Below are 27,946 nucleotides of genomic sequence, written 5' to 3' on the forward strand. Positions count from 1 at the left end.
TTGAGAAGCATATAGAGAAAGGAGGAGGTATTGAAAAATCTCAAGTGCGAGGCACGATTTGTTGGTGCTTCTTCAACGATTTACTTGCTCCATTAAATAAACAGTAGTGCTAAATGACCATAATGTGACTGGTCATAAAAATAAAATATTGTTACCTTTAATGCTTATTTACTTGGATTTAGTTCATCTTAAAAGTAACAATTATCTAAGACTAATTTACCCTTTGTCCCGAAATAATACACATAAAAGACTAAGTCGTCAAATCATCTTAGAACTTTGAATATGTAGCTCATTTTCGTTTCTTATGTTAGATATCCACTCAGTTTTTTTAAACTTAAATTTATTATTTTATATTTTATAATTTAATTGTTTAATATGTATAACTACTTTTAAATCAGAATATATGAATATCTTTATAATTTTATTAAGAGTGAACTGCACCAAAGGGCCCTGACTTTTCGCCTTGTAACATCAGAGGCCCCTAACTTTTAAAAATACCACCACAGGGATCTGACAAAACATATAATCACAAATCGTGTTTTTTCGGACCATTAGACCCTCAGGGTCTGTAAGGGCAAAATCGGGCTTTTGCATGGCCGTCAGTGCTGTGTCAGCTGCAGCACTGTTGACGGGACATCGAATTGCAATTGGTGCGACAGGTTGCATTGCTTGTTGTCCCCTATTATTTTCACACGCATGAATTGCAATCGGACCTGCATTGAAATTTCACAAATTTTTGCCATTCCAAAACATTTCGCCAGGCTTCTCTATATTTTTTCCCTCCAATTCCACCTTAACTTCATCAATTTGCCATTTCGCCAAAATAATTAGCCTCTACCTATCGCCTCTGCCTTTCACGCCATTTTAATCCTTTTCATCAATGGCTCCAAAACGGAGACGAAGTGCTGCTGGAGCGTCCTCCGCTCGTAGTTCTTCTAGGCGAAAAAAGAAGCCGGCGACTCCATCGTCTTCGTCACAATCACCTCCGGCATCACCTAGACACAGTAGAAGGGGTCGGGGACCGGAGATAATCGACGTAGACCCAGAAACGTGGAGCATTCGCGATCCTCTGCTTGATTTCTTCTATCCGGAAGAAGAATATAGTAAGTTCAAATTTAAAATTGGTTTCAAGGTTTTTGATTGTGATGTAGGGCTCCGAAAATTGGTTGATTTGTGAAACTGTTTTGATGTCCTCGTTTGGGAAATTGTTTGGACTGTGATTTAGGACTTTATATGTGAAAAAAGTTGGTTTAAATTTGGACGTTTGCTAACTCTGTACAAACCATAACAGGGGACCATCCCGGGATGTTTTCCGTCGGTTTTCATCACGGAGGGTCAATCTTCGAAATCAATGGAAAGAAGAAGTATGTTGGGGGGCAATTGACATTCTTTGACTATTGCTGGATTCGTCAATTCGATTTCGTAGATCTGGCAGGCATGGTAGTGCGGTTGGGTTACAATAGGAAGCTCATATGTGGGTACTATTACGTTCATCCACCGTACAGTGCTGGTTGTAGTGGCGTGGAAATAGGAGGCCCATTGCTGCCCATAATTGACGATGCACATCTGGGTCCTTTTCTCAAAGTCGCGGCTACTAACACAAAGCTAGTTCACATATATGTTGTCGAGATAACACAGGCTGCCGCCTTGCTGAAGAAGCGAAAAGAAGAAGCGGAGGAGTTGCTAAAATTTGTGAATGCTAGTAAAAAACTCACTGTGGTCATTGAAGAACTTGACGAACCGAACCCAATTGTGCCGAAGAGTAAACCGAAAAGGAAGAAACAACACCAGGAGGAACAGAGGAAACCATCGGCACCATTACTGTTGCTTGAGTGGTACCCTAGGGATCTTGAGTTTGAAGAGTATTTGACAACGAGTTTAGAAGACAAACATCGCGAATGGAAGAGGCAAGAGGGGGCTGCCCGTAAGAATTTGATGGATGCATTTGCATCATGTAGTGCAGAGCAAGCAGAAGCTGTTGTGTTTGATGTTGAAGGTAATGAACCAGTGGTTGGTGTTGTTGGACAAGGAGATGTCCATGAATGCGAATGTGGAGTTGAGGTTGAGGTTGAAGACGTTAATAAACAGGTTAGCCATGGTGAACACGACGGTATACAACCTGATGCTGAGGTTGTAGACACTTGTGAACAGGTTAGCCATGCAGAGGTTAGTACACGACGGTGGTACATGTTTGTGATTTGTTGTTTATGTTTGATATTCATATGTGATTTCATAATTTGTTCAGATTGGGCATCATGAAACCGATGCAATTGTAGACCCTGATAGCGTGGCTGAGGTTAGTGCATACCTAACCTATTGTAATTGAGTTGTGATTTATGATTGTATGCATGGTGTTAATTTGTGAATTTATGTTAAAGCAGATGGGACAATCTTCTCATAGTGAAGATGTTCAACATGTTGACGATAATGTGTACAAACCGACCCTGGATTTTTCAGCCGAAGCTCAACGTCAAGTGCAGTCGGAAGCACCCATTATCGAGGAGATTCCGGATGAATTGATAATGTCCGGACTTGAACCTCCATCCATTGAACACGGTGGACAGGAAGTGCATGATGGTCCCGAAGTGCATGTTGTGCCTGAAGTGCAGGGTGGACCGGAAGTACATGATGGTCTTGGAGTAGAACCTCAGGAGCCGCCGTTTGAGTACATTCCGGATGGCTGCCATCTACATAATGAGGGACCGCCGACTGATAATGAAGATGATGAGTTGGACAATTTTATCTCATTGGCAAACATGTGCCGAGATGAGCAGCTTTTCACCTCATATTACGAATCCATTTTCCAACAACAAGAAGTGAGACAGAACCCAGAGAATGTACAGCAGCCGGGTGATGGCGAAGTCTATCCTGAAGGCGAAACCCAGCCGGGTGAGCATGGGTCAGGGGGGTCAGGGGAAAAACGACGGATGAAGTTTTCGTCCTATGTGGACAAGAGGACCATGACAAACAACCCAATTTTCGAGGAAGAACTTGCGGACGAGCTACAAGATGTTGATGACCTTCAGGATTTGGAGGGTTTGGAGGCATTGAAGAAGAATGGCATAAAGTTTACCCCGTTCAAGTTCGTCAGAAATGAGCTTCCCGTGTGGAAGCCTGGTGATGTTTTTAAGCACAGAGATTTCTTTTATGACGTGTTGAGGCAGTACGCAATAATGTCAAGAAGGCGGGTGCACGTGAAAAGAAACGACGGCGACAAAATTCGTACGATTTGTAAAGGGCAAGGATGTGATTGGTATGTGTACTTGAGGAAGCACGAAATACACAATGGTCATGATTATGTAGTGTTGAATATGCAACGCGATCACACGCATACATGCTCTCAAGTATTGGATTCGAAGTGGCTGACGGCCAAGTGGCTAGGGGAGCGTTATATGGAAAAGATCACAGCTAACCCTCATATTCCGCTTGCAGCTATACGGCAATGCGTCGATGAAGATTTTGGCCTGAAGATAGGTAGGATGAAGGCATATCGGGCCAGAGAGCACGCAGTGGACGGCATTTTCGGCTCTGCGGCGTCCCAATACAGACACTTGTTCTACTATAAAGCCGAATTGGAGCGGACGCACCCTGAATCCAGCATTCATATACATTATGAGAATATTAGGGAATCTGGTGCCGTTGGACCGAGATTCATGAGGTTTTACTGCTGTCTAGGGCCACTGAAAAAAGGATGGAAGGAGTTATGTCGTCCGATTATCTTCTTCGACGCTTGTTTCTTGCGAGGGATGTACAAAGGCCAGCTAATGACAGCAATAGGGATTGATCCCAACAATGGCTGGTGGCCGATTGCTTGGGCGGTTACTGAGGCCGAGAGTTATGTCCAGTGGAAGTGGTTCGTGGAGTACTTGGCCGATGACCTAAACTTGCATGCAAATGGGCCACGTTATGTGTTCATGTCTGACCAACAAAAGGTAGGCCATCCGTTATTCCAATATTTTATCATGTACGTGATATGTGATTTACTTTTATTTGTAATTTGTTTAATAAATTATGTACTGAACTGTGATTTTGTGGTAATGTATTGTTGTGTTGCATCAGGGCCTTGCAAAGTTGCTTGCTGAGGAATTCCCACAAAGCGAGCATCGCTTTTGTGTTCAGCACATATACAACAATTTTAAGAAGAGATTTGTTGGTGAAGATTTCAAAGACCGGTTGTGGGAGATTGCCTCGAGTACCACCCTCGAACAGTATGTGGCTTTGATGGATGCTCTGCAAATCGAATATCCCAGTGCACACCAGTGGCTTTCTGGAGTAGCTCCCAAAGAAAAGTGGGTCAAGGCCTTTTTCTCTCCACACACCTGTAGTGATGTGATCCTGAATAACATCTGTAAGACATTCAATTCGAAGATTGCATTGGCTCGCGAGAAAGCAATTATCAGCATGTTGGAGGGCATTCGAACAAATCAAATGGAAAGAATTCAGATCAGAGGCCAATGGATCAAAAGCTACGAGCAAGCAGTCCCGCCTGTTATCAAGGAGCTTGTTGATAAGTGGTTCGCGAGGGCTTCATCGTGGAGGGCTACATGGAACGGACAGTCTTCGTACCAAGTGTCTGGGCCGTCTGGCCAATATGTTGTCAACATGCGCGATTTTACTTGTTCTTGCAGATTGTGGCAGCTAACCGGAATCCCGTGCACGCATGCTATCGCAACTATCAACAAGAATGGCGACGACGTGACACGATTCGTTTCCCGATACTATTTGAAGTCAACAATGATCATGCTGTACGAGAATGTCCTCTACCCCATCAATGGGGTAGCCAGTTGACCGAAGAGTACTGCGGATGGTTCAGTGGAAATGGCGCCCCCGAGGTCAAAGCGACAGCGTGGTAGGCCGAAGAAACTGAGACGTGAGGAGCCCCAGATTCGTCTTCATGCAGATGGAGGTGAGTAATTGCGTCGCACCTTCGTGATGAAATGTCGTCGGTGCGGTCTAGAAGGTCATAATAGGAGGACATGCAGCAATGATCCTCGGACAGATGCCCGTTCTCAGGTTGGGGAGACTTCGCGTGAACATGGTGACAGTACTTTACCTGAATCGTCAAACAATCCCCAACGCCAAGAGGTACTATGCAGTAAGCATATGCAACTATATTATGTAATTGTACACAGTGCTTAAGCATGTATACTTACTACACTATTAATTGTTGCAGCCTAATGTTTCGAATCCGAGACCAAGCAGTCGGACAAGGACTCATCCTCAGAGATGCGGCCGCCGCGGTGATCAAGATTGATGGCCTTTACTTATTAACGTTGGTTTGTTTCGGATGGGTTGAACAATTTGTGTCAGTGATGATATGAATAGTATGATTTGTATGGTACAGACTATTTTGTAACAGACTAGTATTTTGGTGGAAGTAAAGTTCTGTGGAAAAATTTTGGTGGTGATATTTTTGTGGATAGCGTACGTCGCTTTGTGATTTTAATCATATTTGAGTAACTTCATTTGTGATTTCAGTGATAGTTTGGTAGTATTAATTTGTGTACATGGTTTGTGATTTCAATCATATTTGCGTAACTTCATTTGTGATTTCAGTTTGGTAGTATTCATTTGTGTACATGGTTTGTGATTTCAATCATATTTGAGTAACTTCAATTGTGATTTCAGTTTGGTAGTATTCATTTGTGTACATGGTTTGTGATTTCAGTCATAGTTGTGTAACCTTATTCGTGGCTTTCAGACATAAATGAATAGCAACAAAGCAAATCGTAGTCGATCAGGATTTCAGTTTGTGATTTCAGAAATGAACCACGGAGTGAACACGACATAGCATTGTTATAACAGTAGAAAAATTACAATACATAAGAACAAGATTGTGATTTTTAAGCGTCGGAGAGTTGTTGCCATCTGACCAATTTTCACCGCCAATGCGTCACACTCTTCAGTTTTCATACCCAGTTGTAGCTTCAAGTCTTCAAACTCCACGGTTTTCAAGCGCAATTTCTCGTGCAGCACACCTTCGAGTAGAGATTTGCTTCGAAGTTCAGCTTTGAATTGGTCTCGCTCAAGTTTCACTCTCTGAAAATAACTGTCTTGACTTGGGGATAGACTCGCATCAAACCATCGAAAAAACTTGCAGTCATCGTCCTGCATAATAATTTCTCATTAATCTTTATGCCAACAAAATTAATGGACAACACGATCAAAATACATGGTTTTAACCTTCCATATAGGGCAACGATAGTAACGTCTACCCGAGTTAGCAGCCGTCCTAGATGTAACGAGCTCGGCCTCAAGATCGTGATTACACTTCACAATTTCTGGACGAGGCCAATTCCAATTGAAGCTTGAGCCGAACGATTGAGAAGAAGAAGAAGACATTGCGTAACGACCTGAATTCAATTCAGTTTGACAATACAAAAATCAAATCGACCAAGAATTGCAAAAATAATTTTCAAATGCCCGACAGTAACCATACAACCAAAAAAAATCAACCAACAATTGCAAAATAAAATTCCAACGGAAATCGCCTAAAACCCTCTTTGATACCCTAAATTTAGCAAAATCCAGATGAAATCCACTAAATTCGAGATCCCGAACGGCTGGCGAAGATATGAAATCCCCTAAATTGCCCGATGCCGAAGAAGGTAAAATCGCATATACTGTTTTGAGAGAGAAAGAAGAATTTGAGTAGAACTTGAAAGGGGTAGATGAAACGAAAATGGAGGGAAGAAATAATGAAACAGAATTGAAAAATATAAATGGAATTATGATTACACAGGTGCTTGACAAGACCACACCTGCAAATGCAGTCATAGGGGTGCAGCCTAATGCAATCAAAAGGTCTAAACTGCCCTTCACCCCATTTGGGCATTTTCGTCCGAAAAATGGCAAACTATACACGATTTGTGATTATATGTTTTGTCAGATCCCTGTGGTGGTATTTTTAAAAGTTAGGGGCCTCTGATGTTACAGGGCGAAAAGTCAGGGCCTTTTGGTGCAGTTCACTCTTTTATTAATTTATTAATTATTTGGTATGTATATTGACCAAAATATCCTATTATGGCCAACCATAATGTGGCCACATAACATTTTCCTTAAATAAAATCAGTTTCATTGCGTTTGGGTTAATTTTGAGGACTTCTTTAACTTATAAAAAATTTATTCTCATAATTTCCTTTATTTATATAAAAGTTTATTTGATGACGGACTTATTAATTTAATATATACTTCCACTGTTCCATGCAAACATATTTGATTTAAACAAAGTTTTAAGAAATGTGAAAAAAATGGATTAAGTTAATGGAAATGTGAATATCATTTATATATATTAATTTTACTCCCTTTGTCCTATAAGTGTTATATTTCATTTTATTAAAAATGGTAGTAGTAAGTAGGTCTCACGTTCCACTAACTCACTTCAATCACATTCTATTATAAAATCAATATAAACAAGTGGACCACATATTCCACTAACTTTTCTAACCCATTATTCGTTACATTTCTTAAATCCGTACACACACCAAATCTGACTCCTATTATGGAACGAATGGAGTATAATAAAATGTGCGTGAAATAAGTTGGTGGAAAGTGTGTCCTACTTACCATTTATAATAAAAGTGAAATAAATTTTTATTGTGAAATAAATGAAAATTGTAAAATAAGACTCTTATTGTGGGATCGAGGAAGTATGGTGGATGCATTTTGAAAAGTTTAGAAATCAAAAGATAGTTTACGTGGACTTGTTGAGAGAAAAAAGTAGCTAAGAGGAGTATTATTTATAGAATATAAAATCCACTTTATCAAAGATAGACTACTAACAAAAGATACTAATATTAATTTTGATAGAAAAAAAATATCCTTTCAAATGTCAAATCCTTTACCCTCAATGTTTACGAAATGTTGTACATATTTAACTCGACATGAATTTTTAAAAATATAAAAAAAATAGGTGGAAAAAATTAATAGAATATGAACTCCATATTTATACTAGTACTATTAGTTAGTGGAAAGTGGGCTCACAAAGCAATATAATTTAACGAACGGATCAAAATGATAAAGTATACAATATTTCACGGATGTAGTATAGGATTTTTGGAAGAAATAATCAAGGAATACTCGGAGACATATCTACGAAAGTTTCTTATGGAGTATTATTTATGTGGATATTAGAAAAAAATAAATAAAAAGATAGTACTAAATAAAACGGGAGAAAAATAATTTAAACGAATATTGAAGAAACAAATTGGGAGATCCCGCCGACCTTACTTAAAACTCCCGTCTCACTGAACTAGCCGAAGACAATCCCCAAACACAGTGGCCGGGCTAATTGCGCTGCCGCCGCCGCCGCCGCCGCTGAATGCTCCGGCCAATTAGGCTAAAAACCTCTCACTGAATTAATCCGTAACAATGCTTCACGAATTGCTATTGGCACTCTTAGGTTACACTGGGGATCTCATAATCGACGAGAGAGAGAGGCGGGAATCACTCTGCATTAACTTATCTCCCACGGCGCCTCTCGCCGATGAGCCCACCTTCAAGCTCGCCCCCGATCTTTCGTTCATTGAACCCAGCGATAGGTATTTACTCTTTTTTTTGCCATGTTCATTATTTTGCTTTTACTTTTTTCGCCACTAATGTTGAATTTAGTAAGCTTCCCCTTTCTCCTTCAATTTGCATTGAGATGTGGAAGATATTTTTGGGTGTATTGGTGTGGCATTGCTGGATTATGATGATTGTTAGGAAACATATCAAGATGGTGATAACACTTGGATTTTAGTACTGTTATCTGATTGTTTTATCTTAATGATTTGGATACTTGCCTCAAGTTAGTTTACTTTCTTTGTCTCTAATCCTCGAGAATCTTAAGATTTTGTTGTCACGGTGCGGCATTAGTGGGGGGCATGGGATAATTTGTTTTTCGTAGTAGCTTATGTATGTTTGGATCTATATTGGTTTGATTGTGAGGGAATTCATTGAGGAAAGTCATGCTATGGGTTCCTTTGCTCGGCACACTGTATTTAGTTGAATTCTTCGCATTGCATGTCATATGGTGTGTATATGCATATTTGTTGAACGTAGATGGATTATGTTCATGTTGTTGACTTGGTATTTGATTCTGGGTGGCAGACAGGTAATTGAGAGGGTAATTACCCTAGGTTTCTACTACAGGGAGCTAGAACGCTTTGCTGCTAATTGTCGAAATTTGAGTTGGATCAGATCTTCAAATGAGTCTCCTTTGTCAAGAGCAACAGAGAGTTTAAAAGGGAATAAGTTGAAGCCTAGTGTATATAGGAGGGCATTAGCTAATGGAATCGTTGAGGTGTTGTCCATTTACAGGTCTGCTGTTTTACAAATTGAGCAGAAATTATTGTCAGATTCGCTGCCCATCTTGGCAACTGTGACGCAAGGACTGAATAAGGTAAAGGGTTTGGTTTTAATTTTAAACTATAATCATATACTACTACTACTACTACTACTACTACTACTACTACTACTAATATTTAGGTTTAGCTCTTGTTTGTTAATAGCCTGTGCATCGCCTGCATTTTTCTTTTCTAACCTAAACTGGATAAAACAATTTCATCCTGTTGATGTGTGTGTGTATTTCCTTTTCAGAGATAATAGATGTAACTCGGAAAAATGAGTCCATTAGTTGATCATTTTTATTGATTTTTTATCAATCGTGTTTGGTATTGAAATACAAAGAGCAAAACCGTGAAGAAAAAACTGCTCCAAAATTCCATTTAGATTTGTTGAAAGTTGAAACACTATGGTTTGACTTGTATCTGTTGGATATTTGAGTTTTGACAGTTCATATGACCTTCTTTTTGAAACAATAGGCTGTAATTGTAGAGATAGTTCATCCAGATTGTTCTGCTTTCCTATTTCTTTGTCTGCACTTGCAGTAAACTAGCAGGACCGTCAACTCATGCATACTGCAAGCATAGTTTTTGTAATTGCATTCTTGATGGCCTATGGTTGGCATTATTTTGCTTTCCTGAATCATATGTATGAGCATTTACTTTAAACAAAGTTCTAATATTCTTTTCTGACATGTATGTATTGCCTAAATCTAGTTCTAACCAACTTGTAATACATTTTTTAGTTTTTTGTTTTGCTTCCACCTCTTTACGAGCTCATTTTGGAGATTGAGCATGATAATATTAGTGGAGGGAGACTTCTGAACCTCTTACATAAACGATGCCATTGTGGGGTTCCTGAGCTGCAAACATGCATTCAGCGGTATGAATTATTTGTCCAGTTTTCATATGCATTTATTTTTCAATACTATATTATGTGGTTCCAAGTCACATATCCGGTAAAGGAGCTCTGTAACATTTGGGGAGTATGCCATATAGTCAGTATTTGTTACACCAAAAACCAAAGGGTTCCTTGAACCATATTATCATAACTCAGGAAGTCCGTGGTATTGTTTCAAAATCGATTGCTGTAGCTCTTGGCTGCTTGAAGTTCAACCATTTTTTATGTCTAACAAGGTTGGGATCAGTAATGTAGTTTAAGATTCATCTGTAGAAAATATCTCAATTCGCTCACAATGAAGAATTAGCTCGTAACACTTTAGTTGGATAAGGAGTGAATTCTATTCAAAATCTATAATAGATTAGAATGGTTTATCATGGTCACCATGGAAAATTGCAAAGTTCTCTTAAGTTTGGATATTGGATATACATATCTAAACCCTGAAAACATGGTTTGTACTAGTTAAATTTTTGTCTTTATTTGGATTATGAAAGCTTGAATTTGAGATCCTTTGCATGCATTGCATAATTTTCAATTTTATGAAACAACTTACTTTCAAGCAGGCTTCTGTGGCATGGGCATCAGGTAATGTACAATCAACTTATATCATGGATGGTTTATGGGATCCTTCATGACCAGTATGGAGAATTTTTCATTAGTAGGTATGGGATTTTGTGTATTTCCTATTCACTTGTCACAATAGCTTTATAAATCTATGTTAAGGTAATTTTATCTTGTCCCAGGCAAGAGGATGCGGATTCTGAACACAACTTGCCAGCAGATACAATTGAGAAATTGGCTCGCTTGTCAACTAACGATGTAACTGATTGGCATATAGGCTTCCATATATCTCTGGTACATGGATCTTGGTTCTGGTCTCAGTTATGCTAGCTCCTGGGTTTTGTTCATCAATTGTGTAAACATAAAGAAGATATTGAAGTGTTTGTATTACTTATGTTGTTCGAATGGGATGGTTTCTCCTTTTTCAGCAACAAATTTTTGTACATGACCCCTCCCCCTCCAAAAAAAGGAATAAAAGATAAGTAAATAACCATGTAAACAACACCCAGGGGAGGAAGTTTAAGATAGAGAGAAAATATTGACACTTATATTTTTTAATTTCATTTCAGGACATGCTTCCTGAGTACATCCCAATGCACACTGCTGAATCGATACTGTTTGCTGGAAAAGCCATCAGAGTTCTACAAAATCCAAGTCCCATTGTCCAATCCCAGGGCCAGCACATACAAAAAGGATCACAAAGGGTTCAAGGATCGATAGGAAGGCTTCATCTACTGAAGGATTCCTCTCTCCAAACTATATTGGCCGGAGTCGAGTTAGTTCCACAATCTGAGGCTGACAAAATCGAGGCCATGCTTCAAAATTTGAAGGTCTAATTCCTTTTGCACATTATATCCTAAATGGTTTGTTACATTTGTTAGTGGGACTTGCTGAATATTGTTAGCACTTCATACTTTTCCACTTCATACTTTCTACTATTTCCATGTCCCAGGTATTTGTACTCATGCCATTATGAATTATGTATATTGCATAGTTATCAAACACTACTCTATTTCCTTCTAACATTTGTTATTTGGTCTGTAATGTGAAGGAGTCATCTGAGTTCCATAAGAGATCATTTGAGACTGCGGTCGACTCAATTAAAGCAATTGCAGCAAATCATCTTTGGCAGGTGTTGATTGCGTAAACTCTGTTTTTTTTTTAAATTTGGAAATCAAATTAAATTAGTTGTTTGGACGTATCTGCAGCTTGTTGTTGTGCGTGCTGACCTTAATGGCCACTTGAAAGCCCTCAAAGATTATTTCCTTCTAGCAAAAGGGGATTTTTTCCAGGTATAGAATGTTTTTTTCCTGTTGCAAGCATTTTAATCGGGAATATAAGCCAATCTTGCTTCATTTATATCTGTCAAATTCTTCCCACATTCTTTTCTTGAGCTGATCTTTTTGTGAAGTTGCAAGAACTCCTAAAACGTTAGGATTCTAAAGATATTAGCAGCAATTACAGTGAGGAATTTTGTTTTTGTTAAGACATCCTTCCATAATTGGGACTTCAAGCACAGATTCTTATTTAAGCTGTAGCAGAAGATTGCTCTCTTCAACCTTTGTAATATTATATTGAACGGTGATATTCTTATTAGAGTTTTCTTGAGGAGAGTCGGGTGCTGATGCGCTTACCACCTCGTCAATCAACTGCTGAAGCTGATCTCATGGTTCCTTTTCAACTGGTAAGTGCTCGCTCTATAGCAAAAATCGTCATAAGTTTATCAAACATTGGTAGGTATTGATATTATTGCTCAATTTATCCTATTTCATGGCACTTTTTACTTCTTGTCCTGCGCCTCTAGGAACCTGAGATGCACCAGATTCCCATTCAGCCATCTGCAACTCAAGGTTGTTTGCCTGCATGAATTTAAAAGAAATGTCAAGATAGATTATTGTGATAGGTCATTAGTTCTTGTTTGCCTATAAAGTTAGACACATAGCATCATCCCGCCTTGTGCCTGCATTTGTCAGTGTCTAGAGCCAGAGCCACTCAGTTTAGCCTACCCAAACTTTGCTTCCCCCCCCCCCCCCCGCCTGAATTTCAAGCTGTTTATCTTTTTAATACTGTACTGAACTTGGAAGGTCACCTGGTGTAGGCTGCATTAAAGACTATTGCAGAAGAGGACAAATATTTCTCTAGAGTGTCTTTACGGTATGACCTATTTAGTTTATAATGCTTAAACTAATTTGTGACTCTTTAAAAAAAATCCTCCTTAATTCCTTCGGTGACTTTCAGAGTGCCAGGAATCACATTGAAATCCTCTCATATTGAGTTGCCAAAAGCAAAACCATATTTTGATGGAGACTCAGGTATCCCGTCAGATGCTTCTGCAGAGATGTCAATTGATGGCTGGGATGGCATTGCCCTTGAATACTCAGTTGACTGGCCTTTACAGTTGTTCTTCACTCAGGAAGTGCTTTCTAAGTAAGCTTCATCAGCTTAAAGAATGCTCCTTTATTTCCATACTGAGCTGAAGTAGATAAAATAATTATTTCATCAAATGCTGGAAGTGCTATCTTTATAGTTGATTTTGTAGCACTAGCATCCTTAGAGATGAATGAGAAACTTCATCTGTGTAAACTACATGTTTTTGAACAGGTATCTTAGGATCTTTCAGTACTTACTCCGTCTAAAGCGAACCCAGATGGAATTGGAGAAGTCGTGGGCTTCTGCAATGCATCAAGATCATTGTGATTTTGCCAAACATCATGCTGGAGGTAAAACCAATTCAATATCCCAACAGAAGCGGCAGCGCTTTAGACCAATGTGGCGTGTCAGAGAACATATGGCCTTCCTGATCAGAAATCTTCAGTTTTACATACAGGTGATATACTAGAAGATATATGCTAAGTATTTGCTCGTTGTTGTTCATTTGAGTTTTGCTGAAATCAGAACTAATACATTATACATAGGACTATAGGAGAATAAATAATACTACCTCCATCCCACGTTACTTGAGTTGTTTATTTTGGGCACAGGATTTTAAAAAGTGGTGTTTAATGGTTAAGTTGAGAGAGAAGAGAGTGCAACTAGGTGAGACAAAGAGTGTAACTAGTATTTAAAAAAGTGGTGTTGTTTTTCGCCATATAAGGAAATGACTCAAGTAACGTGAGACATCCCGAAATGGAATACTCAGGCAAACTGAACTCCAGTGCATACTTGGCATTAGTGAATCTGTTGGCTCTCGGTAAATATGTTTGTCCAAAGAGTTGTGTGAATAAATATGTGAAGTAGTTTTGTGAAGAATGTGCCTGAAAAAAGATGTTATTGTGTTGGATCAAGCCTTTCAACTATTATTAATTTTATCACGAGCTAGTGAGATATGTAATGCAAGGGCTATAGTGTAAATTTGTATTTGGATTGGTGTAATGATTTTCTGAGTATTATATATATAGGATTGGTTTGTGTTTTTGGATAGCTAAATTTCATATCTAGGGGATTTTTTGTGGAATATTATCATGATCCCAAAAATTACATCCTCTAAATAAGTTTTATGTCTGGAGGTGAAAACTCTTTAATGTAGATTATGTTGCAAGCTCCCTTCATCATTTTGATGATATAAAAGTAATAAGCTACTTTTGCAGCTACAATATCTTCACATCTTATTTTCGATGTTTTTCATTGATGTACTAATTAAACTGCTGTGTTGCTAGGTGGATGTAATAGAGTCTCAGTGGAACTTCCTGCAAGCTCATATCCAAAATTCTCATGATTTTACAGAACTGGTGGGCTTCCACCAAGAGTGAGTGCAGTCATTGAATAATTTTCTCTCTTACTTTCTCTTCGTGTAGGCTATTTCATTTCTGGATATTAGACATGGACGCCCTTCTAAGGTTAATGGGCTAGAAATATGACTCTGGTGTTCGCATATGTTAGAGGTGGCTGATCATGGAATGTTGGATCTATTTTTGTGTGGGTTAGTTGCAAAAATATGCACAAACTTTGCAACAATATGCCATTGAAGTTTTGATTTGTAGTTTCATCTTCAAATTTCTTAAATATGACACGAGGAAAACGTTGTGCCATCAAACTCTCACCCAAAACTTATAACTGTCCCTCCGATGACTTGTTGAGCTCACGCATCTCAACGTGTGTATCATTTTGCAATGTGGAAAGTTTGAGCATAATCTTTCTCTTAAAAATGTTCTAGTTAAGTACGGAGTATATGTTTTCTTTTGCAAATAAACTTTTTTTTGGAGTACGCAAGATTCTTTACGACCAAACTTATGTCTTGTAGGTATTTATCTGCACTAATTTCACAGTCTTTCTTGGACATTGGTTCTGTGTCTCGTATTCTGGATGGCATAATGAAACTGTGCGTCCAGTTTTGCTGGAAGATTGAAAACCAAGAGAATAAAGAAAGCCCCGCCGAACTGGAACACATAGCTGAGGTACTACAGGCAACATGTGACTTGCTAGTCTATTGGACATTGCATGAATAAGTTGGACAATGTATATATATATATTGAAATAATTTTTTCTTCTTTTTTAATGGTCATTCTTCTGCTTGATTAATACAGGAATTTAGTAAGAAGTCAAATTCATTGTACACTATACTCCGCAGTAGCAGGATTGCTGGGAGTCAGCGAGCCCCATTTCTTAGGCGATTTCTTTTGCGACTCAACTTCAATTCCTTCTTTGAGGTAAAATTTGGGAAGAATGGTGGGCTTAAGTTCTTAAATCCGCCAAGTTTAAGACAACATATCATAATATGTGTTTGTTTGCATTGACAGACTACTGCTAGAGGGGTACTGAACGTTGTAAGACCTCGTCCATCACTTGCATCAGGAATGATTTAGGCTGCTTCATTACTTGCAACCAAATCCTTTTACATGCAAAACTAAGGTTTGTATGATACTTGTGGTGTACTTTGTACAGTAAAATTCATAGCAACAATATGTTGTAATGGATAAGCTTCTCCCTCAGGATTCGTTGGGAATTAGTTTGATTGCTTTAAGGCAATCTGTGATTGATGAATCTTCTATAATCTCGAGACTGAAAGCTACTCGCCCGATCTGGTTCTTGTCATTCAGATCCCATATCTCTTCATTCAAGCTTTGGTTTGCAAATTGAAGTCCGATAAGTGTGTGAGTTAATGTTACTTAAACCTATAGCTGTAAATTCGAGATATCTTATTGCATTTCTGACTATTAGTAGCGGTCAGAGCCGTAGACTTGGTTGTCCCCTGGCTTCCTTAATTCTATGTATTAGTATGTTAGTATAGTTGTGTTGCAATTTTTGTGATATGTTCCTTCACCTTGTAGAACCAGATTACTGGCTCCAACAGGTTCCATGTTTGATTAATTTTTTTTTAATTGTAAGTGAATTCGTACTATCTGAATGTATTGCATCTAATGAATTTAGACATTGGTTTTAGTTATATAGAATCTAGGAGGAATTGGATCGTATCATATAGTAGGGATTACATCTTGCTTATATGTTTTGTGTAGTAGGGATTAGGGAAACGGTGAACATTGAATTCTAAACATCTAATCTGAGCATAAGTTCACACCGTTTGATTATGAAATATTATTATGCTATTGTCATATACATTAGCTATCAAGATAATTAAATTTCGTTACAGAAAAAATCTTGACTTGCAAAGCTGATTCAAAGTTCAAACCAACCTCTCCTTAAGCATGTGTTAATCTGCAACATACTATTTCTTTTCATATTCCATCCACCAACCACAGATAGAGGGTCAAGCCCCACCAACCAAAATATGGAGATACGTTTCGTTTCTCTTTTGGTAGTTGAGGTCTTGAGGATTACATAATCCTTGCAAGTTGCAATAGCGTTTGGTCATTGGTGCATGGTTTTATTTGAAGTGCTAACAAATTCGATTCTTTTTTTAACCTTGTATTAGGGCATCAACAGTGGGGCACCCTAAAGCCTGCCCTATGCACCGCCACGTCAGCATTTTATCCTCCTACCCTTCCACCTGCAGTGAGGCTTTTTTTAACCTTGTATTAGGGCATCAACAGTGGGGCACCCTAAAGCCTATCCTATGCACCGTCACGTCAGCATTTTATTCCCCTACCCTTCCACCTGCAGTGGGGCGCCCTAAGGCGCGCCCTAATCATTTTCTTTTATTTGAATATTTAAATAACTACAAAAATTGGGAAAAACCTTCATTTCATTTAATACATTACAATACGAATTAAAAAAATACGCAAACTCAGCGACGGCGGTTACGGACTCACACTTCTTCAATCATGTCGTTCATGAGTTGAGCATGGTCTTGTTGGTTGCGCATTGAGGCATGTCTAGATAGAACCTCATTGAAGCCCGTCGGTAATCCTTGAGCGGAGGGCGGGGTCGCCATGCTGGAGGAGCTAGACCCACCTTCATCATCGGCCCAACCGGTGACGCTTCCACCTTCGTGTTCGACTATCATGTTGTGCAAGATTATGCATGCATACATGACATCGGCGAGGACTTCCTTGAACCAGAGACGCCCCGGCCCTTTCACTATGCCCACCGTGATCGGAGCACACCAAATACCCGCTCCACATCCTTCCGCGCCGCCTCCTGCTTTTGCGCAAATAAAACTTCCTTCTCACCCATTGGGCAGCTGATCGTCTTCAGAAAACAGGCCACCTTGGGTATATGCCATCGGCCAAGTAGTACCCCATGTGGTATTGGCGCATGTTGGCAATGAACTCGATGGTCGGGCCGTTGTCATTACATTGCTCGGTGAAGAGGGTGGATGAGTTGAGGACGTTGATGTCGTTGTTCGACCCGACTACATAGAAGTAAGCATGCCATATCCAGAGCCGATGGCTAGCGACGGCTTCGAGGATCATCGTCGGGTGGCTGCCCTTGTATCCACTAGTGAATTGGCCTCTACACGTCGCCGTAAGCCTCCACAACTCTCCTACAAAATCTCTTTAGGCACTCGCGGCCTGTTGTCTCACCGACGTGGAGGTACTTGTCGAACATGTCTGCCGTGGTGCCGTAGGCCAACTGACGGAGTGCAACTGTGCACTTCTGCAACAGCGTAAGTCCGGGTCTGCCGATGCCATCTTCCCGATACTGGAAGTATTCATCACGTGACTCCAACGTCTGGACAATACTAAGAAAAGATAAAGAGGCATTCTAAACCGGCGGTGGAAAACAGTCGGGCCCCACCGTGGTTGCTCGGTAAAATAGTCTGCAACTAGACGTTCGTGAGTTGCGGCGTGTTAGCGGAGGACAAACGTCCGACGTCGAATAGGCCTGGGGATCTGCTCCGCCGCCGCCTCCTCGCGCTGCATTTCGGCTAAGCATTCCGCCATTGCGTCTTGAACAGCTGCATTTAAGGCTTGAGTCAAGGTCAGACTACCTCCCTCTGAGGAACTCCGGTCGTCGTCGTGATTCATTTTGGTTTGTGAGAGATGGAGAAATGTGAGAGACGAGAGAAATGAGAGATGCGAGAAATGTTCGTATGAAAAATAGAATGAGAATCGATGTTTAAATAGACAAATTTCGAAAAATAAAAATAAAAAACGCGTTGCATCGTCCGCGCCCACAGTGGGCGGCCGATGGCGCGGACAATGCCCAATCGTCCGCGCTACGTCCGCGCACTAATCATAGGGTGAGGACGACGTATCGTCCATCGTCCGCGCACCCACAGTGGCGGACGATGGTGCGCCCGAGGCATCGGACGGCCTATCGTCCGCCCCACTGTGGATGCCCTTAGATGAATAAGAAAAAAATCATCAATAATGTAAATTATGTATCATGTTTTATATACTAATCTTATCAATTTTATTCACGTTTCTCGTCTTATTTATTCATGATTCATGCTTTATTCTTCCGTGACAAAAAAATACAAGTTTTTGTCAAATTTATCAAATCATATTATGCAATGACATTAAGATGAATAAATATCACCGAAATTGAAAAAGGAAAGTATTTAGAGCATCTCCAATGCCGGCGTCAAAATCGCGACGCCAATTTTTTGCCGACGCCGGTTCTGACGCCGAACCATTGGAACCGGCGTCGGCGAAATCGGCGTCAAAATCGGCGTGGCCATGCCGATTCGCGCGATGACGCCGGTTCCGACGCCGATCCTCACGGCGCCATTGTGGGTCCCGGATCGGCGTCAGATTTTATTTTTTATTCTTTTTTTCTTTTGAAAACACTATATATACGCGCTTTGAACGTCATTTTCATTCGCACCACTTGTTTTAACGAGTACTCTCTCTCTACCTTACTTTCTGTACAAGATCAATTTAAGAAATGAGTAATGCTGGTAGTGGGGATGCGGATGAGTACGAGCGTATGATGAACGAAGAGCTAGATGCCTATACGAGCCGTGAGGTTGATCGATGGATGCAGAGTTATATGCAGCAGGTGGCACCTCGCCCACGACCAGTTGTCCACCGTCGACAAGTGGTTGATCGTGATCATGAAGCTGCACATCAGCGCCTGTTCACAGATTACTTCGCAGAGGAGCCGCGTTTTAACGCCAACCATTTCAGGCGTCGTTTTAGGATGAGGCGGGACTTGTTTATGCGTATTGTTAACGCTTTGGAGCAGCGATATCTGTATTTCCGCTTCAGGCACGATGCGGCTGGCAGACCCGGCCACACCCCTATTCAAAAGTGCACTGCGGCAATCAGGCAGTTGGCCTACGACACCGCGGCAGACATGTGGGACGAATACCTCCACATCGGTGAGACGACTGCCATCGAATGTATGAAGTATTTCTGTCAGGGCGTGATCGAAGTATTCGGTGATCAGTATCTCCGAAAGCCTACCCCCGAAGATTGCCGGAATCTGCTGCGGATGCACGGGGATCAGCATGGGTTCCCGGGAATGTTAGGCAGCATAGATTGTATGCATTGGGAGTGGAAGAACTGTCCCGCTGCCTGGAAGGGGTTTTACACGACCGGCTACAAGGGAAAAAATCCCACGATGATCCTCGAGGCCGTAGCTGATTACCGGTTGTGGATTTGGCATGCGTATTTTGGGATAGCCGGTTCGAACAACGACCTAAACGTCCTCAACTCGTCGCCCCTTTTCAACGAGCAGTGCCAGAGCATCGATCCGGCCATCAATTTTGTCGCCAACGGCAACCAGCATGATATGGGCTACTACTTGGCGGATGAGATATACCCTAGGTGGCCCGTCTTTGTGAAGACGATCCGGTGCGCATCAGATGCGAAGAAGGCCTACTTTGCGACGCGGCAGGAGTCGGCGCGAAAGGACATGGAGCGCGCATTTGGTGTGCTTCAGGCTCGATGGGCTGCAGTTAAGGGACCAACGCGTTTGTGGAATGTCGACTGCATTGCTGATATAATGTACGCCTGTATTATCATGCACAACATGATTGTCGAAGATGAAGGTGTACAACTGACTAATTGGGCCAACGACGATAATGAGGCCGGTCCAAGCCACGGCGTCGCCACCGCCAACGTACGAGGTGGGGTACCTCACGATGAAGAAGCTCTCCTCCAAGCACATGCCGACATGCGTCAGACGGAGGCTCATATTCGACTCCAAAAGGATTTAGTTGAAGAGTTGTGGGCGCGGAGGATTGCAAGGCGTTAGTTTTTATGTAAATTTATGTAATTTTTTTAAATGTATTTTTTTTAAATTATTGTACTTTTTGAAATTTTAATAGTATTATTCAATTTAAATGTATTTGTCTCGTAAATTACATTCCGTATGTTGATACGAGTGTAATACATTCCGTATGTTGATACGAGTGTAAATTAAATTATATAATTGTTATTAGTGATGTGGATAGGTAGTGCTGATGATGTGGCAGTGTGAAGGCTATGTGAGGGCTATTTGACGTCCAGTCTTACTGGAGATAGCTTTTACAAGTAGCTGTTTCTTTTGTTCCTCAAACGCACCCCTATTTTTGTGTTTAAAAAAAAAAAACCCCCAAATTCCACCAACAAAGTCACCACAGAGCTCAAACAACAGAGCATTCAAGCTTATCCCATCATCTTCTTCTTCTTCATCTCAAATTTCCCCAATCCTTGAAAATGGATTCCAGAATCACCATCGACAGCAGCTCAGAATCAACGGAAGAATCCCAAGCAGAGCAATCCCAGAACCAGAATCTCCTCCCCCTCGCCTCCGCAGCCTCAATCTCCCTCTCTCTCTCCACTCTCCTCCCCTCCCATTTCCTCCCTCCCAAGCAAATCGCCGCCGCCCCCACCAAAGCCCGAATCCCCTCCCAAATATCCTCCCTCTCCACTCTCTCCCTCTCCTCCTCCCCCTCCCCAGCAAAACCCCTCTTCAAATCCACCGTTTCCGCCATCCCCCTGCACAACACCCTCACTCTCAACCCCCTCCGCCCCTCCAACCCCTCCGGCGCCGCCGCCCTCCGCCGCGCCGCCGTCGTCTGGTTCCGCAACGACCTCCGCATCCACGACAACGAGTGCCTCACTGCCGCCAACAACGATTCGGTCTCAGTCCTGCCCGTCTACTGCTTCGACCCTAGGGATTACGGCAAATCCTCATCTGGATTCGACAAAACCGGGCCGCACCGCGCCACTTTCCTGACGGAATCCGTGGCTGATCTGCGGAGGAATCTGCAGGCGCGTGGGTCGGATCTCGTGGTGAGAATTGGGCGGCCGGAGAGTGTGTTGCTGGAGGTGGCGAAGGCGGTGGGGGCGGATGCAGTGTATGTGCATAGAGAGGTCTCTCACGATGAGGTTCGGGCGGAGGAGAAGGTGGAGGAAGTGATGAAGGATGAGGGGGTGGAGGTGAAGTACTTCTGGGGAAGCACATTGTACCACTTGGATGATCTGCCGTTTAAGCTGGAGGAAATGCTGACGAATTATGGGGGTTTTAAGGAGAAGGTGAAGGGTTTGAATGTGAGGGACACGGTTGAGGCGTTGGATAGGTTGAAGGGGCTGCCGAAGAGAGGGGACGTGGAGCTTGGGGAGATTCCCACATTGATGGATTTGGGACTTAATCCCAATGCTGCAATGGGGCAGGTGCGATGTGTATTCTTGCTGATTGATTGCTTTGTAGGGATGTTGATACTGATTTGGAGTGATCTGTTTTGTGAATTGAGTTATTGCTGATTCTTGATCATGCTGCATTCTTCTCTTGCATTGTGTTTACGCTTTTTTGGTTTATGGTTGGCTGTTTTGATGTGGTTTCGGTAGTGTTTTGTGATGATTTAGGCTCTCTGTTCGTTGTCTTTATATGGTTAACTAGATCCGTATGTTTTGGTTGGTTTTAAATGTTGAGAAGTTGGATATGTGAATGCTAATACCTTTGTGATCATGCATTGCAATTTGGATATTGATTGTCTTAACAGTTGTTGATCAGGAAACCTTTTGCTCCTTGTGGAGTTAAGGTCCTCAAGTATTATTTTGACATGCTAACATTTAGTAGTACTTGATTTTTAGTGAACTGAGAATAAAGATGGAAATAAGTTCTAAATAGTGATCTAATTGCATTGGAGAATAACTGGAAGGTTTGTATGAATATTAAACTACACTTGAATACTTGTTGTATGGAAAACTGGTTGTACTTCTTCACATTCGTATGTATATGGAGAACACTGAATGAGTACTCATTACAGTTAGCTAAGACATACAGTAATTATTACTATTTCTTTTGATGAATATGTTCGCCCAACCTGCGAGTTAAGAATTTTAAGTGGCAGAATTGCATTGTATCTACTATGATAAGTAATAACCGTACTATCTGTTTCATGATAAGTGTTAATAATATTAGTATCCCACATTGGTGGTGTGACATAGTCTAGCTTAGTCTCTTGTCTTGTACTATATATATGTGGCCTATGTTGAGTAATAAAATATATCTACTTCTCTTCTCTACATGTCTATATACTTCTCCACATATATCTATATTTTATTGTTCTACAATAAGAAAATATGCTAGTTGATAGCCACATGGGACTGAGAAAAAACTTTCTTTTCTGGGTTATGAGTATAGTCATTTGCATCGTCTCTTGTAGAATGGAAAAACGGCTTCTCTTTCGGGTGGGGAGACTGAGGCCTTGCAAAGGCTCAAATCGTTTGCTGCTGAATGCCATGCAAAGCCTAAGAATCAATCTAAGGATGGAGCCAATGATAGCATATACGGTGCAAACTTCTCGTGCAAAATATCACCCTGGCTAGCCATGGGTTGCCTCTCTCCTCGCTCCATGTTTGAGGAGCTCAAGAAATCTGCTTCAAGGTCTTCCGAAAGAACCCAATCTTTCTCTTTTCTTTTGCGAATGTGTCCTTTTCCTTGTGCGTATTTGTTCCTTAGATCGTTGCCACTGTCTGCTATACTAATGCAATCCTCATGTTTGACAGTGTGATCTCTGCTGCTTCTAACAAGCCAAATGGTGGAGCAGGCGCAGGTGATACCGGAATGAACTGGTTAATGTACGAGCTTCTGTGGAGGGACTTTTTCAGGTTAGTTCTTGTGGTTTTTGTACTTCTCTCGACCCCTGTAACAAGATACAAAGGCATCCGTTGTTCTGAAACTTAATATCTTCTTGTATCAGATTCATCACCAGGAAATACAGTTCCGCAAAGCAGCCAAGCTATTCACCAGCAACAGCTTGTACAGGTATGGCTGCCTGAGCAGGAATTAGTCGAAAAGATGAATTGGCCAAGATTCTAAGAGAGGGGGAATGATCCCTTTTGTATCTTTATCATTTCTCCTTTATCTGTTAGTTCCAACTGCTGGAATGGGGGTGTCATAAAAACAAATGTCCAAGGACCGTATATTGGTTCGCTTCGCTCGAAAAACGAGCAACGAGGGTGATTGTAAGTACTACATTAGAGTTGGTTGCTTGATTGGTTCTAGGTTTTATGTTGTCATACCCTTCCAATACTCAATGAACTTGATTGATCATCACCACTTAAGATTTGTTGTCTTTTTTTGCCATGCTACCGTATACAGTAACACATATTTCAGATTATATATTTGATGTAAATGGAAGAATTCGTGCAATTTCAAACACATTACAACTCTCACTCTCTCAAGGAAAATTATGAATAAATCACAAATCTGCAGATTTGCTCAAATAAGGCCATATATATGTAAAGACGACAGCACAACAAAAATGAGCCATAGCAACATGAAATAAACACACGTTACCCATGCCCACAATCTTGGACCACCAAGCTCTGCACCCAAAGTGAGACGCCTAAATACAAGTACACCAATGCAGCCTACTGATGTAGCAAAGAATACAAGCAATGAGAAGCTGAGGTAGCCGGCGTTCTCAATCCTCAATGGCTCATTGTAGGCGAAGAAGTTGTATAGCGTGTCGATGAGCCAAGGCACACCAATTCCAATATATATGTTCACGGAGTTGCTACAGAAAAGGAATAATCGATCTGTCAATAATCCTATTGCTTGAACATGTTTTTATCACCAAATGTTTCAGCAAAGCATCTTAGTGGGTCTTCTTGTTCAGCAGTTTTAGTGTAGAAAAATAAGAACGAGGCAAATCGCTTTCGACTTAAAAAATCAGAAGAAAATAACCGAACCTGCAGGTGATATTAGCTATGGCGGAGTCAGCTGTGATCTGCCGCTCTGCTGCAATCTTGCTCGCCATTAAATCGGTCCATGATGTTCCAGCAGCCAGTGCTGTAAATGCTATAACGTAAGCATCAATACCTGCACGTTGACATGAGATGATGTCACGGTAGGAATGATGAAAGCGGCTAATGCAGTAACCTGGAAAATAGGAACCTGTGACACAGCTTATTAGATCCGTAAGATTGGTTACTATGTAAGCTATCCCGCTGATGAAAGCTAAGGAGAGAATGAACGACACCCATCCATGCGCGATCTGATATGGAGGTACGAAAGCAAACAAAAATCTCCAAGGTGCACAAAGCAACTCCCAGAATAACTTTGCTATCCGTAGGCATAAGTTATTCATTTTTCTTGATTCTCGGCTCTCCAACTGTTCAGCAACCAAAGAGGCAGCATAAAGTTATAACATGGTTTTACCAGTATTCCGACCATTACTAACGAAGAATTATCAAGCAAAAATATAGAAATACAGTACCGTCAAGGCATCAAGAAACTGTTGCTTCCAGATCGAGAGCAAGTTATCTTGATCAGGAATCGTTCTGTTGAACTGCTCCAAGGATTCAGCTACCTCGGTATCTGTCAACTTCTGATACTCATCTACAGGTTACACGTTCAAAGGAAACGTCAGAATCTGAAAACATAAAAACTATAATTAGCCTAGTAAGTGTATTACATTTTTTGTCTCAGATTAGTAGGAATCATGTCAAGACAGGGATTTAAAGGGAAACTGGAAGTTGTTCAAACTTAAGGGTCGAAAATAAACCATTCCACCTTATTGTCAATTCCGGCTAAAAGAGTAGTATTCCCATTTTTATGAACTAGAAAACGAACAAAGTTAAAATACTTTAGGATCACACTTGTCACCTAGATGGACATACAAAAGATGTCAGCTACATTCATCAAGCATTTCCCAGTACTTACCATAATCCGAGTTTCCCTTCCTGCCCGGGGGCGTTTCCACTGGTACCCATTCCTCTGGCCTCTTTGATCTTGATCTAAACAAACAATGTGAGATCAGTAGCAAGTAGAGCAACTGTTCTGGTTCTTTAAGGGAACAAGGACGAAATTATCGAGTATATCAACCAAAGGCCTACATGGGCAGAGATAAATAGGGCGAACGCTTATCTTGAACATATGCATGCAACAGCAATAGCCCATATTGCAACACTGTCAATAAAGCTTCCCAAAGAGTGATCACATTTGGTGTCCATACCTGCAAGTTTCAACTTATAAGAACCATGAAACTTTAATGAGGCATTGCCTGTTAACCGACTCAACTTGGGTATTTTTAATCGGTCGTACTAAAAATATTACCTCCAAAGTTATATAAAGCCAGATGTAAGCCCAGAAAGACCAAAAGAGTTCCACAAGCCAGACTCCTATATCCGATATCTTTTTCAGTTCACCGGCTTTAGGAACTATAACACAGACGGCATGGATGGGAAACAAATCGAAAGCAGCCGAACCAACAAGTGTACCAGGACCTAAACCTGTTAGGAAAAGGATGGTAAGACAAATTATATTCAAGTGATACAGTGTCCTAATTCATCAATACAGCATCATTCAAGATTTTTGAATTCCTAATTCACCAACAACTAAAAAACTATACTACTACACAAGTCCTTTTGTTTTGTCTTCCTTGTACTAAAAAAACAAGAGCGGTTATTATGATCATAAACTACGAAAATAATACTGCTACTATAAGCAATCAACTTCCGAAAGGGAGAAGTTGAGGCACTTCCAGCTCTTCATAATACTACCATATAAAATCCGATGAGTTTAATATTACGAATGAAGGATAAACGAACCTCCAGCGTACACTTGCCCAATATTCCTTATTGCATCAATTGTCGCTAACGAAATCTGGGGGAAGCTAGTCCCAAACGCCAACAGCGTGATGTCGGCTATGGCGTAATTCCAAACCTTTCTGTGCTTGACAACGACGGTATTGGTGCAAGGATCAATCTCTTCGACTATCCGAGTATGCTTAACAACATGCTCCATGGACCGGAAGAAACGAGCAGTTATAGCCGACAATCCAATGAAGCAGTAGGCAAGAGCCGCAAAATACAAGAAGCCCCGAACACCATTACTAAGCTCACTTTCAGAAAGGAAAAGAAAGTAGAGTTGGCATTTCTCAACCTCAATAGTATTGGAACCTCCAGCTATGTCTCCAATGGTGGCATTAGCAAGAAGGCTCATCTTGATCAACTAGTTTAAATCGCCTAAACCGTTAAAAGTCATTAAAAACAAGCAAATAATATCAAAGAGAAGTTGAAGCAGAATTAAGACAAAACAGGCTAAACATAGTAGTAGTACTCAATCAGATCAAACATACAAAACACCAATTAATCAAGTCTCCACGATTTGAATTCGTTAAATAAAAAAAAGGCATTGTGACCGGAAACAGGAGAATAATTCCCACTAAGTACTAACAAATTAACCAAACGCATTCGATCATTTTAAATAGGAAAAAACTGCTTAGAGAGAGAGAGAGAGAGTACGGGCGGCGAGATCTACGGGAACGGAGCAAATTAAAGCACCGTCACATTCTCAATATCATCGGTGGCGATGAATTTAGTTCGAGTTGATTGAATTCTGGGAGCTTTTTCCAATGAAACAGGAGACTTGGTTGGCAAACGTGATTTGCGTGGTTCCGACCTTACTACAAATATGTCGTATTCAGGCGAGTGCTGATGAGTTCTGAACATGTCAGTTAATGCTGTCCTAATTTTTTCATTAAAATATTCTACACGAAACATTATTGTAGTATTAAATAAATGAATAAATCTTGTTTATTTAATTTTAGTTTCTTTGACTAGCCACACATAGCCTAAAAATGGAAAAAGCGTCCTTCAAATCAATATTTGGGTGGTATTTGGAATCCCACATATGTCAATCCATCACAATTATTTGTCGAAGTTGAACTCATATTATTATTATCAAAATTACTAATAATAGGAATATATATATATATATATAGGGTCCTGTTAGGTTGAGATTTTTTAGCTTAATTGAGAATTGAGATGCATTTCTAGCCACTCATTTTGAAATGTCAACTCAAAGTAGATTATGTCAACTAAGGGGTATTATTGTCATTTTATTTCAATAGTCAGAATATCAAATGTCAACAACTCGTATTAAAATGCCAACAACTAAAAAAAAATTTAATTTTTTAAATTTTTTTATTTTTAATTTTTTTAAATTTTTTTTTAAAATTTTTAAGTTTCGCGCGATGTCAACTACTAAGACATTATGTCAACTATGATGCGTATCCTGCACATCAAATGTCAACAGCCTATAGTTGACATTATATGTGTATAGTTGACATGAATCGTATATGTAGTTGACATTATACATGTGTAGTTGACATGAATTGTATATGTAGTTGACATTATATGTATGTAGTTGACATGAATTGTATATAGTTGAAAAAAAATTAAAAAATAAAAAATATCGAAATTTTGTTTAAAAAAATAAAAAATAATAAAAAATCAAAAAAAATTTATTAAATAAAATGTATGATGAAATTACCATTCTGCCCTTTCACAATTAATTAATGTAAAAATATTTTCCATATGGCAAATTCTGGACCACTCATTTAATAAAAATAAGTGGTTGATAATGCATCTCAATTCTC

General features: G+C 40.3%; 3 protein-coding genes across 3 annotated transcripts; 2 read left to right on the plus strand and 1 right to left on the minus strand.

Annotated features, from left to right (window-relative positions):
• The first annotated feature begins 8,214 nt into the window (after positions 1 to 8,214).
• On the plus strand, positions 8,215 to 16,164 carry LOC121811093 (gamma-tubulin complex component 4 homolog). The gene is made up of 17 exons (XM_042211888.1): positions 8,215 to 8,540; positions 9,091 to 9,382; positions 10,070 to 10,206; positions 10,788 to 10,886; positions 10,968 to 11,079; positions 11,355 to 11,615; positions 11,837 to 11,917; positions 11,994 to 12,077; positions 12,383 to 12,469; positions 12,884 to 12,939; positions 13,024 to 13,212; positions 13,387 to 13,612; positions 14,442 to 14,530; positions 15,026 to 15,179; positions 15,309 to 15,431; positions 15,522 to 15,633; positions 15,715 to 16,164. The coding sequence occupies exons 1-16, from the start codon at positions 8,371 to 8,373 to the stop codon at positions 15,585 to 15,587; spliced, it is 2,226 nt and encodes a 741-aa protein (XP_042067822.1). The 5' UTR covers positions 8,215 to 8,370; the 3' UTR covers positions 15,588 to 15,633; positions 15,715 to 16,164.
• Positions 16,165 to 20,655: 4,491 nt separating this feature from the next.
• LOC121741732 (blue-light photoreceptor PHR2-like) lies at positions 20,656 to 23,624 on the plus strand. Its single transcript, XM_042134616.1, has 4 exons — positions 20,656 to 21,728; positions 22,724 to 22,944; positions 23,067 to 23,168; positions 23,261 to 23,624. The coding sequence occupies exons 1-4, from the start codon at positions 20,769 to 20,771 to the stop codon at positions 23,337 to 23,339; spliced, it is 1,362 nt and encodes a 453-aa protein (XP_041990550.1). The 5' UTR covers positions 20,656 to 20,768; the 3' UTR covers positions 23,340 to 23,624.
• Positions 23,625 to 23,740: 116 nt separating this feature from the next.
• LOC121741731 (magnesium/proton exchanger-like) lies at positions 23,741 to 27,004 on the minus strand. The gene is made up of 9 exons (XM_042134615.1): positions 26,811 to 27,004; positions 26,115 to 26,531; positions 25,621 to 25,796; positions 25,401 to 25,519; positions 25,228 to 25,301; positions 24,782 to 24,903; positions 24,460 to 24,676; positions 24,255 to 24,384; positions 23,741 to 24,079 (listed from the first exon to the last, which is right to left on the minus strand). The coding sequence occupies exons 2-9, from the start codon at positions 26,506 to 26,508 to the stop codon at positions 23,782 to 23,784; spliced, it is 1,530 nt and encodes a 509-aa protein (XP_041990549.1). The 5' UTR covers positions 26,509 to 26,531; positions 26,811 to 27,004; the 3' UTR covers positions 23,741 to 23,781.
• Between the last annotated feature and the right edge of the window lie 942 nt (positions 27,005 to 27,946).

This window comes from Salvia splendens, chromosome 7 (assembly GCF_004379255.2).
Source record: "Salvia splendens isolate huo1 chromosome 7, SspV2, whole genome shotgun sequence".
In the NCBI taxonomy this organism is placed as follows: Eukaryota; Viridiplantae; Streptophyta; class Magnoliopsida; order Lamiales; family Lamiaceae; genus Salvia; species Salvia splendens.